This window comes from Rhododendron vialii, chromosome 2a (assembly GCF_030253575.1).
Source record: "Rhododendron vialii isolate Sample 1 chromosome 2a, ASM3025357v1".
NCBI classification, from domain to species: Eukaryota; Viridiplantae; Streptophyta; class Magnoliopsida; order Ericales; family Ericaceae; genus Rhododendron; species Rhododendron vialii.
Window position 1 is genome coordinate 11,167,892 of NC_080558.1, and position 12,603 is coordinate 11,180,494.

Here is a 12,603-nt window from a genome sequence, read left to right on the forward strand (position 1 = left end):
AACTTATTTAACCAAACGAGGCCATTGTTTGGTTTAAAAAAGGACAAAAATGGTATGGAAGATGTGAGCTACTTTGGTTGAGAATAAAGTTCAAATTGCGAAATTTAATTAGCTGATAAGGGGATGTGGCCTCAAGAACAAATCAAGGTCGAGGGAAATTGACCTTGCAACTTTGGGGTGGTAAGCCCCACCGAGACAAGTCAATAATTAACCACTGTGACAACCCGTTCGCGTTGGTTAGTTATGACCAAAACATTACAGACTTGGCTCAAAATGGATATTTAATCCTCTACTCTCCAATATTAGCTTTCTCACTCATATGGCATCATCCCATCTTCCTGCCGTAGCATGTATATTGGCCAAAGTCACATAATGTCCAGCATGTACAGGTTCAAGTGGACAAAATGTTCTGAAGCTGGCAAGGAATCCGGCCAACTACGGGTACCGATGGAAATGTACATATTGTGTATAAATTCTTTGTGAGGCCCACCTCGGGTTTCCTTAAAACTTTTTCTTTTATTCCTTACCACAAATTTTATTTATTTTTCTTACCAAAAGAAAATCGAGATATTTATTTTGCTCAGATGAATTTTTTGATGTGCCCTTAAAAAAATTAGTTCATCCGGATATCGATAAGTTATTGATTAATTTTTTCAATTTTTGGTTTAAGATTCTTGACTGCGAATTCCAAACTAAAATTGAACGAATTGGTCAAGTACCTGTCAATATCCAAATGAGCTACTACTACTAACCTTTTACAGGATATGTTGAAAAATTATGCCGAATAAAAGGAACATTTTACGTTTACCACTCAGCTTCTCACATAAGGAAAATCCTTTTTTTTTAATTATTAAATATTGCATTCACAACACCCCAAACACAGTTTCCGCATAAAACCAAGCTTAGATTTCAAACACACTTTCAGGACGAAAACACAACTAAGTTCTCTTACAACTCCAACTGACACAGCTAGCACCCATATCTTCAAATGTTATGGATTTATTCGAATATCATACATTTAACTAGCTATAAACCGCGCCTAAAGGCAACTAGCGACACAACTGCTGGATCAAAGCAATCTCAACCATTCCAAAAAGTGTATTTTCATGTAGTTCAGCCGTTGTTCTTCAAAGGTATTGCATATTTATTCAGCTTTCCATGAGGACAAGGGTGGAGTGTCTGAATTCATCCAAGTAGAGATCGAGCTTTCATATCTATCACCCTTAACTGCATCGGCTGAGGCAATGGACTCGAGTTCAGCCATATCTTCAGGGGTTAGTTTTACCGACAATGCTCCAACGTTCTGATTGAAGTTTTCTACCTTGGTAGTGCCAGGAATCGGGCACACATCGTTCCCTTGGTGATGAACCCATGCTAGTGCTAGTTGGCCGGGGGTGCACCCTTTCTTTGCAGCCATTTCATTAACCCTTTCAAACATGGTCTTGTTATGCTCTAGATTCTCAGGTTGGAACCTCGGTAGAGTCTGTAATCAACAAACATAGTTCAGCAACAGAACACTAAACCCAGCATCGAGAAGGATCTATCACACAATATACAGGATCTAAACAGGTGACAAAACAAATACATGTTTATAGTCATTATGCAGGAGGATGAAAGGCAACTATCCAGATGATTTTGTTTTCAACATGGTATGCTTATACGCATGATATTGTGAGGTAGTTGGAAATAGAGCTAGCCACTTCTAAGGAACAGGGTCTCATGTGAGATGGCAATGACGTATCTTATGGCGCTAAAACCATTATTGACAGAAAATCAATTTTCTTAAAATGAAAGGACAAAAACTGCAGGTAAGTGTCTTTAATTAATCTATAATCAACCTTCTACAAACAGATACCTAGAGGAGGTAAGTAGTTAGCAAAACATGTAAATGTGGGGGCCCATGGTGGCAACTGGAAGACCCATGAGTCATGACCCATTCAATGTAAGTTCAAATCCAAGATAACACAGTTGAGAGCGACTACGAAACGTTATCTTCAGGTGTCTATGTATATTGAAACTCCCATCAGATCATTATACAGCAGTTTTCACTCTTCCCCTCTCTCCATCTCTCTGCCAAGGAAAGAACAAAGGGTAAGCCTTCAAAGGCCAACGTCAAATGTAGTTCACAAGATTAGGTTTGATGCAAGGATCAAAGGTTCTCAATTCTCTTCTGTAAAGCCTTCACCAATCAACCTAGCTCTATGCCACTCTTGGCAAATCCTTCTTTCAATGGTTAGCATATATTACAATTTGGAGGGTATATGCCCTTCTTGTTCTTTGCATTGTTCGTTCCTTGATAAAATTTAGGATTACCAGAAAAAAGGGGAAGCCTTATTACGGTGGATTCTAGAACGATACCCATCATTGTGCTATTACTCCTAGGGCAGATCACTGTTTGTGGAAGGAGCATGTTATTCTCACTGTTTTGAAGGATTTGAGATAGATTGCAAGAGAAAAGGCAGATCAATCTGTTTCCACATCTTTTTTTGACTTCTAATACGAACACTGGTGAGAAAGCTCATGGTAAAAATTTTAACCAGCATGTGGTTCAAAACAAAAATGAAGCATTTACTTGATAAGTGTGCTGACTTTATGCAATCTTTAAAACAAAAGTAGAACTATACTTCAAAACGACGAGGGAGAGACGAGACAAAAATCAAAAATCAAGGACAAAATGACTGTAAACTATGTGGTCAATCATTAGCTCATAAGATCATTTTAACAGCTCAAGTTTGCAAAGAGATGAAGTTCTGGACAGTCATAATAACACTATGATGACATTATGACTCCTAGCCCTGTATGTCAATCTCGATGTAAAAAAGTATGTGTCCTAAGCGCAAACCTTTCGAAAATCGTCAGTTGCCAAATTTTCAGACATCTTGGGACCTGATGAAAAGAATCCTCTTCCCAATGGACTGTATGCAACAATCCCAATGCCAAGTTCTCTGAATAGTCACAAAGGGGGAAGAAATTAGTTATTTGATTTTCTTATTACTCCCATGAATGTTATTTAGCAGAATAGAAGCTTCACCGGCAAGTAGGAACTATTTCTTCCTCCACATCTCTTGACCATAACGACCATTCCAACTGTATCGCTGTAATTGGGTGAACAGCATGAGCCCTTCTTATTGTCGCAGGAGAGGCCTCAGATAGACCAATGTACTTTATTTTACCCTCTTCAACCAGCTTTTTCAGTTCTCCCATCTGGTCAATGAAGCAAAGAGATTAGGAATGCTTGAGAAAAGCTTGTTTGGAAATAAAATAAAAATAGAGAGTGATGAGATTATTGTGGCCACATGCAAATACAGGTATATCTGAGAGTAAAGAAAGTAGGAACAAGTTTGTCATGCAACTCAACCACAGCATAATGTCAGTACGATCAAAGAATAAGGAGTCCACCATTGGGTTGACATAGGGTGCACATTATTTGCAGTACAGATAGTTCTCTGATGTTAGACTGTCATTAGTCATAACATTCATTAAGTGAAGAGGTTATGGATTACAGGCACAGAACTTCAAGCATATCAACTCAATCCAATGACAAGCATTAATCTAGATAGATCATCTTAAAAATACAAGCATATCAACTCAACTCAATGACAAGCAAATGAACCCACTATTTACAGTCTACTACATGGATCAACATCCTCCTGTAATTAGAGTTCACAGAATACAAGAGGAATTGTTAATTTCAGCTCCACAATCAGCATCATCCTTCGAAAGAGTAAAAATAATGGCCTTGCAAGCTAAGCTCTTGCTTGACCTAATTTTTACAATGGTACGTTTTTGTTTTTATTACGTTGAATACAAGAAACAGATCATACTTTGAACAGTTCAAATTGGAAAGGTTCGTGAAAGCAACTATCATATATCAATTCGTAAAGATGCATCAGGGAAATAGTCACGAAAGCATGTTCCTAGTACAAAAAGATGTCCGGTGCCACTTGAATGTCTTTAAGAATCTGAACTCGAAACAAGTATATATGTAACGGAAAAAATCCCACAATCATGGTGCCCCATCAACAGCTCAAATAAAAAACACTCAAGGAAAGCGAGTTTTGGCATCCAATCTTAGTCTTTTACACAAATGCCACAAGCATAGTAGATACTAATGTTTGGTTTAAGAAACAGCTTCTTTAAAAACTTAACCACATATATAAACTCTGGCGGGAGTAATTCCACAAATGTTTCCTTTCCTTCTCATTACATCTCAACTCAAAAGTCCCTACTAGAAATGAAACGGAACACCATCTCATACACAACAAGCATAAACACACAATATTAACCTCAATTATACGTATTGGAGAAGGAGGCAAAGGGGGTCAAACCGTGATTTCAATGGGAACACGGATGTCAATCCGATGCTGATAATAAAGATCGATGCAATCAATATCAAGCCGCTTCAAACTAGCTTCACAAGCAGCCCGAACGTAGGCCGGGTCGCCACGCACCTCTCTCTTTCCATCGGCAAAGCTTATCCCAAACTTGGTCGCCAATTCAACTTTCTCTCTCACCCCTCCCTTCAGCGCCTGCTCAACACCAGTAAGGGTACATTTAGATAGCTATGGATTTCAAATCTAGAAAATCGATGAAAATATAAGAGGTATAGTTGTAGTGGCTTGTTAAATTAAAGCAGGAGATGAATCGGACTTGGAAGAAGAACAGATGCGAGCGATTGTATAACCACAATCTATACCCTGAAGGATTTCAAGTCACTCCTATTAAATAGTTAAATCCATCACAATAGAGCTCTCAAACTCAACATTCAAACCCCTATCAAACCTAAGGGAGAGGTCATGAGTGCGGATCCTCATAGAGGAAGTGCTCGACACCTTTTGTAACCTCTAACAACTAACTCCTAACATCCCATCGTCTGGCCAAAAAAACACAATCAAAACAAATATAGGGCTATTCTCATTGAATAATAATGTCAAATCCCTTCACCAGAACAATTTCAAATCACTCATATTAAATGGTTATTTCAAATCCATCACAAATCACAATAGACATCTCAAACTCCATATTGAAATTCCGGTCGGGTTTGCGCTTTGGTAACTATTTGGTGACCCACGGCAGGGGCTTGAGGGCAGCGCCCCCGAAACCTAGACAGGGGTATTACTGTGACTTGATGATGGAAACGCTGGGTTATAAATACTTGCTATATTGTACTCTCCATTCTTCATCCCATTTCTTCATCCCATACATTGTGGAAACTGGTGTGAGCCATAAATGTACTCAACTACAAAGTTACGGAACCGCGTAAAAATCTTTGTGGTCTTACGTTTCTTAATTGTTCTTCACATCGAGTGTTTGTTGATTTGGTTGATTTCACAACAATCCGTATTAAACTATCAAACCTAAGCTCGAGCTATCCCCACTGATTCATTAACAATATCAAATCCCTTAGTTTATCCAAACGGATCCCAAATTGGAACACTTATTTGTTCCCACCAAACCTCAAAGGGCTTACTAATCACCAAACCGCTAAAGGAAAAAACAAAGAAAGAAAGCAAACCTTGCCGAGGAGGACTTCGTTGGTGTGGGGGCCGTAGATGTCGGAGGTGTCGAGGAAAGTGACGCCGGAGTCAATGGCGTGGTGGATGAGTTTGATCATGTCTTCGTCGGGCTTCGGTGGGCCGTAAAAGGAGGACATGCCCATACAGCCCAGTCCCTGTGCTGAAACCTCTAGACCTTGTGAACCCAGCTTCATTCTCCCCACTCTAGCCATCTCTCTCTCTCTCTCTCTCTCTCTCTCTGAAGATGGGTTGGATAGTTGCAGAGGAGCGTGGGGAGAGGTTAGGAGTGAAATCAAGAGTGGCAGACAGGACCAATCGTTCACCAAACTCGCAACGTCAGCGCCTACGTTTGGTAGGACCTAATTGACACGTGGCCGTGCTTGACAGCGGTGCCGAGCCGCCAATCGGTTCCGTCCATTCATCTTGGCAATCGATGACTCGAATCTTAATCCAAGCAACAGACGGTACAGATTTTTATGCGTTTGGATTATATCCAAGACGTCCGTGCCGATATGAATGGCCGGATCGTCTGTTTGGCTCCGCTGTCAGCATCTCCGATTCCGGGAAAAATTATTCCAAAAATCCTGAAACAATTTGTGAGCGGATCAATTGAGAGTAAAAGTGCATGACAATGATTAAGAGCGAGCAGAAGAAAAGCATTATTAAAGGATTATGAGAGTAAGGTCCGAACCGAGAAACATATGAATATATTCGGAATGGTGAGGATGGTGAATCAGGTGATGGTGCTTGACGAGCACTTTATAATTTTTTTTAGACGAATACATACGAGTTAAGACAGCCCCGAGCTTCAGGCAGGCGGGCAGTGTTGCACCATATTTTAGCAGATCTTTTTCTGTCGAGGAAATATGTGTCAATGGTGACATGTGGTAAATAGCTGGAACAAGGACGAGGGGAGTTAACGGCGATTGTCTGAATCGGACACGTTTGAATAAAAAAGATTGCCCAAGAAGAAGTTTGCCAAAAAATAAAAAACGGTCCGTCTGAGATGAGAGAGGGAAAATTTGGATGTTCGAATTTCAGAAAAGATTAAAGATTTTTACCCACTAACTTTACAAAATTGACACTCATTGAGGGACAGTCCAAAATGAAATACTGGACTGTAAAAAAAGGGACGGAGGGAGTATTTATTTTGCTCAGATGAATTTTTTGATGTGCCCTTAAAAAAATTAGTTCATCCGGATATCGATAAGTAATTGATTAATTTTTTCAATTTTTGGTTTAAGATTCTTGACAGCGAATTTCAAACTAAAATTGAACGAATTGGTCAAGTACTTGTCAATATCCAAATGAACTACTCCCTTCGTCCTTTTTTAAGTGTCCTGCTTCGTAACTCCAACTTATTAAAAAGACATCATCATTACACCTTTCACATCAATTTTTTCCTCAACTTTCCCTACTTACCCATCGTCATTACACTTTTACTCACCAACTTTTCTAAATAAAATCTACTTTTAGGGACAAAATAGACAATATACCAACTTTTACCCTCCTAACTTTACAAAATGGACACTTATTAAGGGACAGCCCAAAATGAAATACTGAACACAAAAAAAGGGACGGAGGGAGTACTACTAACCTTTTACAGGATGTGTTGAAAAATTATGCCGAATAAAAGTCACATTTTACGTTTACCACTCAGCTTGACACATAAGGAAAATACATTTTTTTTTATTAAATATTGCATTCACAACACCCCAAACACAGTTTCCGCATAAAACCAAGCTTAGATTTCAAACACACTTTCAGGACGAAAACACAACTAAGTTCTCTTACAACTCCAACTGACACAGCTAGCACCCATATCTTCAGATGTTATGGATTTATTCGAATATCATACATTTAACTAGCTATAAACCGTGCCTAAAGGCAACTAGCGACACAACTGCTGGAGCAAAGCAATCCCAACCATTCCAAAAAGTGTATTTTTGTGGAGTTCAGCCGTTGTTCTTCATACGTGTTACGTATTTATTCAGCTTTCCATGAGGACAAGGGTGGAGTGTCTGAATTCATCCAAGTAGCCATCGAGCTTCCATATCTATCACCCTTAACTGCATCGGCCGAGGCAATGGACTCGAGTTCAGCCATATCTTCAGGGGTTAGTTTTACCGACAATGCTCCAATGTTCTGATTGAAGTTTTCCACCTTGGTAGTGCCAGGAATCGGGCACACATCGTTCCCTTGGTGATGAACCCATGCTAGTGCTAGTTGGCCGGGGGTGCACCCTTTCTTTGCTGCCATTTCATTAACCCGTTCAAACATGGTCTTGTTATGCTCTAGATTCTCAGGTTGGAACCTCGGTAGATCCTGTAATCAACAAACATAGTTCAGCAACAGAACACTAAACCCAGCATCGAGAAGGATCTATCACACAATATACAGGATCTAAACAGGCGACAAAACAAATACATGTTTCTAGTCATGATGCAGGAGGATGAAAGGTAACTATCCAGATGATTTTGTTTTCAACATGGTATGCTTATGCGCATGATTTTGTGAGGTAGTTGGAAATAGAGCTAGCCACTTCTAAGGAAAAGGGTCTCATACTGTCATACACATGTGAGATGGCAATGACGTATCTTATGGCGCTAAAACCATTACTGACAGAAAATCTATTTTCTTAAAATGAAAGGACAAAAACTGCAGGTAAGTGTCTATAATTAACCTATAATCAACCTTCTACAAACAGATACCTAGAGGAGGCAAGTAGTTAGCAAAACATGCAAATGTGGGGCCCCACGGTGGCAACTGGCAAGACCCATGAGTCATGACCCATTCAATGTAAGTTCAAATCCAAGATAACACAGTTTAGAGCAACTACGAAAAGTTATCTTCAGCTGTCTATGTATATTGAAACTCCCATCAGATCATTATACAGCGGTTTTCATTCCTCGCCTCTCTCCATCTGTCTGCCAAGGAAAGAACAAAGGGTAAGCCTTCAAAGGCCAACTTCAAATGTAGTTCACAAGATTAGGTTTGATGTAAGGATCAAAGGTTCTCAATTCTCTTCTGTAAAGCCTTCACCAATCAACCTAGCTCTATGCCACTCTTGGCAAATCCCTCTTTCAATGGTTAGCATATATTATAATTTGGAGGGTATATGCCCTTCTTGTTCTTCGCATTGTTTGTTCCTCGATAAATTTGGGATTACCAGAAAAAAGGGGAAGCCTTATTACAGTGTATTCTAGAATGATACCCATCATTGTGCTATTACTCCTAGGGCAGATCACTGTTTGTGGAAGGACCATGTCATTCTCACTGTTTTGAAGGATTTGAGATATATTGCAAGAGAAAAGGCAGATACATCTGTTTCCACATCTTTTTTTGACTTCTAATATGAACACTGGTGAGAAAGCTCAAGGTAAAAATTTTAACCAGCATGTGGTTCAAAACAAAAATGAAACATTTCCTTGATAAGTGTGCTGACTTTATGCAATCTTTAAAACAAAAGTAAAACTATACTTCAAAACGACGAGGGAGAGACGAGACAAAAGTCACAAATCAAGGACAAAATGACTGTAAACTATGTGGTCAATCATCAGCTCATAAGATCATTTTAACAGCTTAAGTTTGCAAAGAGATGAAGTTCTGGACAGTCAATAACACTATGACGATATTATGACTCCTAGCCCTGTATGTCAATCTCAATGTAAAAAAAATATGTGTCCTAAGCGCAAACCTTTCGAAAATCGTCAGTTGCCAAATTTTCAGCCATCTTGGGACCTGATGAAAAGAATCCTCTTCCCAACGGACTGTATGCGACAATCCCAATGCCAAGTTCTCTGAATAGTCACAAAGGGGGAAGAAATTAGTTATTTGATTTTCTTATTACTCCCACGAATGTTATTTAGCAGAATAGAAGCTTCACCGGCAAGTAGGAACTATTTCTTCCTCCACATCTCTTGACCATAACGACCATTCTAACTGAATCGCTGTAATTGGGTGAACAGCATGAGCCCTTCTTATTGTCACAGGAGAGGCCTCAGATAGACCAATGAACTTTATTTTACCCTCTTCAACCAGCTTTTTCAGTTCTCCCATCTGGTCAATGAAGCAAAGAGATTAGGAATGCTTGCGAAAAGCTTGTTGGAAATAAAATAAAAATAGAGAGTGATGAGATTATTGTGGGCACATGCAAAAACATGTATATCTGAGAGTAAAGAAAGTAGGAACAAGTTTGACATGCAACTCAACCACAGCATAATGTCAGTACGATCAAAGAATAAGGAGTCCATCATTGGGTTGACATAGGGTGCACATTATTTGCAGTACAGATAGTTCTCTGATGTTAGACTGTCATTAGTCATAACATTCATTAAGTACAGAGGTTATGGATGACAGGCACAGAACTTCAAGCATATCAACTCAATCCAATGACAAGCATTAATCTAAATCGATCATCTTAAAAATACAAGCATATCAACTCAACTCAATGACAAGCAAATGAACCCACTATTTACAATCTACTTAATGGATCAACATCCTCCTGTAATTAGAGTTCACAAAATACAAGAGGAATTGTTAATTTCAGCTCCACAATCAGCATCATCCTTTGAAAGAGTAAAAATAATGGCCTTGCAAGCTAAGCTCTTGCTTGACCTAATTTTTACAATGGTACGTTTTTGTTTTTATTACGTTGAATACAAGAAACAGATCATACTTTGAACAGTTCAAATTGGAAAGGTTCGTGAAAGCAACTATCATATATCAATTCGTAAAGATGCATCAGGGAAATAGTCACGAAAGCATGTTCCTAGTACAAAAAGATGTCCGGTGCCACTTGAATGTCTTTAAGAATCTGAACTCGAAACAAATATGCAAGGGGAAAAATCCCAGAATCATGGTGCCCCATCAACAGCTCAAATAAAAAACACTCAAGGAAAGCGAGTTTTTGCATCCAATCTTAGTCTTTTACACAAATGCCACAAGCATAGTAGATACTAATGTTTGGTTTAAGAAATAGCTTCTTTAAAAACTTAACCACATATATAAACTCTGGCGGGAGTAATTCCACAAATGTTTCCTTTCCTTCTCATTTCATCTCAACTCAAAAGTCCCCACTAGAAATGAAATGGAACACCATCTCATACGCAACAAGCATCACCATCTCATACGCAACAAGCACAAACACACAATATTGACCTCAATTATACATATCGGAGGAGGCAAAGGGGTTCAAACCGTGATTTCAATGGGAACACGGATGTCAATCCGATGCTGATAATAAAGATCGATGCAATCAATATCAAGCTGCTTCAAACTAGCTTCACAAGCAGCCCGAACGTAGGCCGGGTCGCCGCGCACCTCTATCTTTCCATCGGCAAAGCTTATCCCAAACTTGGTCGCCAATTCAACTTTCTCTCTCACCCCTCCCTTCAGCGCCTGCTCAACACCAGTAAGGGTACGTTTAGATAGCTATGGATTTCAAATCTAGAAAATTGATGAAAATATAAGAGGTATAGTTGTAGTGGCTTGTTAAATTAAAGCAGGAGATGAATCGGACTTGGAAGTAGAACAGATGCAAGCGATTGTATAACCACAATCTATACCCTGAAGGATTTCAAGTCACTCCTATTAAATAGTTATTTCAAATCCATCACAATAGAGCTCTCAAACTCAACATTCAAACCCCTATCAAACCTAAGGGAGAGGTCATGAGTGCAGATCCTCATAGAGGAAGTGCTGGACACCTTTTGTAACCTCTAACAACTAACTCCTAACATCCCATCGTCTAACAAAAACACACTATCAAAACTAATATAGGGCTATTCTCATTGAATAATAATGTCAAATCCCTTCACCGGAAGGATTTCAAATTGCTCGTATTAAATGGTTATTTCAAATCCATCACAAATCACAATAGACATCTCAAACTCCATATTGAAACACCGGTTGGGTTTGTGAAGCCTAATTCAGTCTAATTTGTGCTTTGGTAACTATTTGGTGACCCACGGCAGGGGCTTGAGGGCAGCGCCCCCGAAACCTAGACAGGGGTATTACTGTGACTTGATGATGGAAACGCTGGGTTATAAATACTTGCTATATTGTACTCTCCATTCTTCATCCCATACATAGTGGAAGCTGGCGTGAGCCGTAAATGTACTCAACTACAAAGTTACGAAACCCCGTAAAAATCTTTGTGGTCTTACGTTTCTTAATTGTTCTTCACGTCGAGTGTTTGTTGATTTGGCCGATTTCACAACAATCCGTATTAAACTATCAAACCTAAGCTCGAGCTATCCCCACTGATTCATTAACAATATCAAATCCCTTGGTTTATCCAAACGGATCCCAAATTGGAACACTTATTTGTTCCCACCAAACCTCAAAGGGCTTACTAATCACCAAACCGCTAAAGGAAAAAACAAAGAAAGAAAGCAAACCTTGCCGAGGAGGACTTCGTTGGTGTGGGGGCCGTAGATGTCGGAGGTGTCGAGGAAAGTGACGCCGGAGTCTATGGCGTGGTGGATGAGTTTGATCATGTCTTCGTCGGGCTTCGGTGGGCCGTAGGCGGAGGACATGCCCATACAGCCCAGTCCCTGTGCTGAAACCTCTAGACCTTGTGAACCCAGCTTCATTCTCCCCACTCTAGCCATCTCTCTCTCTCTCTCTCTCTCTCTCTCTCTCTCTGTGAAGATGGGTTGGCTAGTTGCAGAGGAGCGTGGGGAGAGGTTTGGAGTGAAGTCAAGAGAGGCAGACAGGACCAATCGTTCACCAAACTCGCAACGTCAGCGCCTACGTTTGGTAGGACCTAATTGACACGTGGCCGTGCTTGACAGCGGTGCCGAGCCGCCAATCGGTTCCGTCCATTCATCTTGGCAATCGATTGCTTGAATCTCAATCCAAGCAACGGACGGTTCAGATTTTTATGCATTTGGATTATATCCAAGACATCCGTGCCGAGATGAACGGCCGGATCGTTCGTTCGGCACCGCTGTCAGCATCTCCGATTCCGGGAAAAATTATTCCAAAAATCCTGAAACAATTTGTGAGCGGATTGATTGAGAGTAAAAGCGCATGACAATGATTAAGAGCGAGCAGAAGAAAGACATTATTAAAGGATTATGAG

General features: G+C 39.9%; 2 protein-coding genes across 2 annotated transcripts; both read right to left on the minus strand.

Moving 5' to 3' along the window:
* Positions 1-824: 824 nt before the first annotated feature.
* LOC131316267 (probable aldo-keto reductase 2) lies at positions 825-5,843 on the minus strand. The gene is made up of 5 exons (XM_058345581.1): positions 5,516-5,843; positions 4,329-4,529; positions 3,032-3,204; positions 2,843-2,945; positions 825-1,483 (listed from the first exon to the last, which is right to left on the minus strand). Exons 1-5 carry the CDS (start codon positions 5,726-5,728, stop codon positions 1,145-1,147), a joined length of 1,029 nt encoding a protein of 342 aa, XP_058201564.1. The 5' UTR covers positions 5,729-5,843; the 3' UTR covers positions 825-1,144.
* A 1,342-nt stretch (positions 5,844-7,185) lies between these two features.
* On the minus strand, positions 7,186-12,228 carry LOC131316266 (probable aldo-keto reductase 2). Its single transcript, XM_058345580.1, has 5 exons — positions 11,918-12,228; positions 10,716-10,916; positions 9,403-9,575; positions 9,214-9,316; positions 7,186-7,841 (listed from the first exon to the last, which is right to left on the minus strand). Exons 1-5 carry the CDS (start codon positions 12,128-12,130, stop codon positions 7,503-7,505), a joined length of 1,029 nt encoding a protein of 342 aa, XP_058201563.1. The 5' UTR covers positions 12,131-12,228; the 3' UTR covers positions 7,186-7,502.
* Positions 12,229-12,603: the final 375 nt, after the last annotated feature.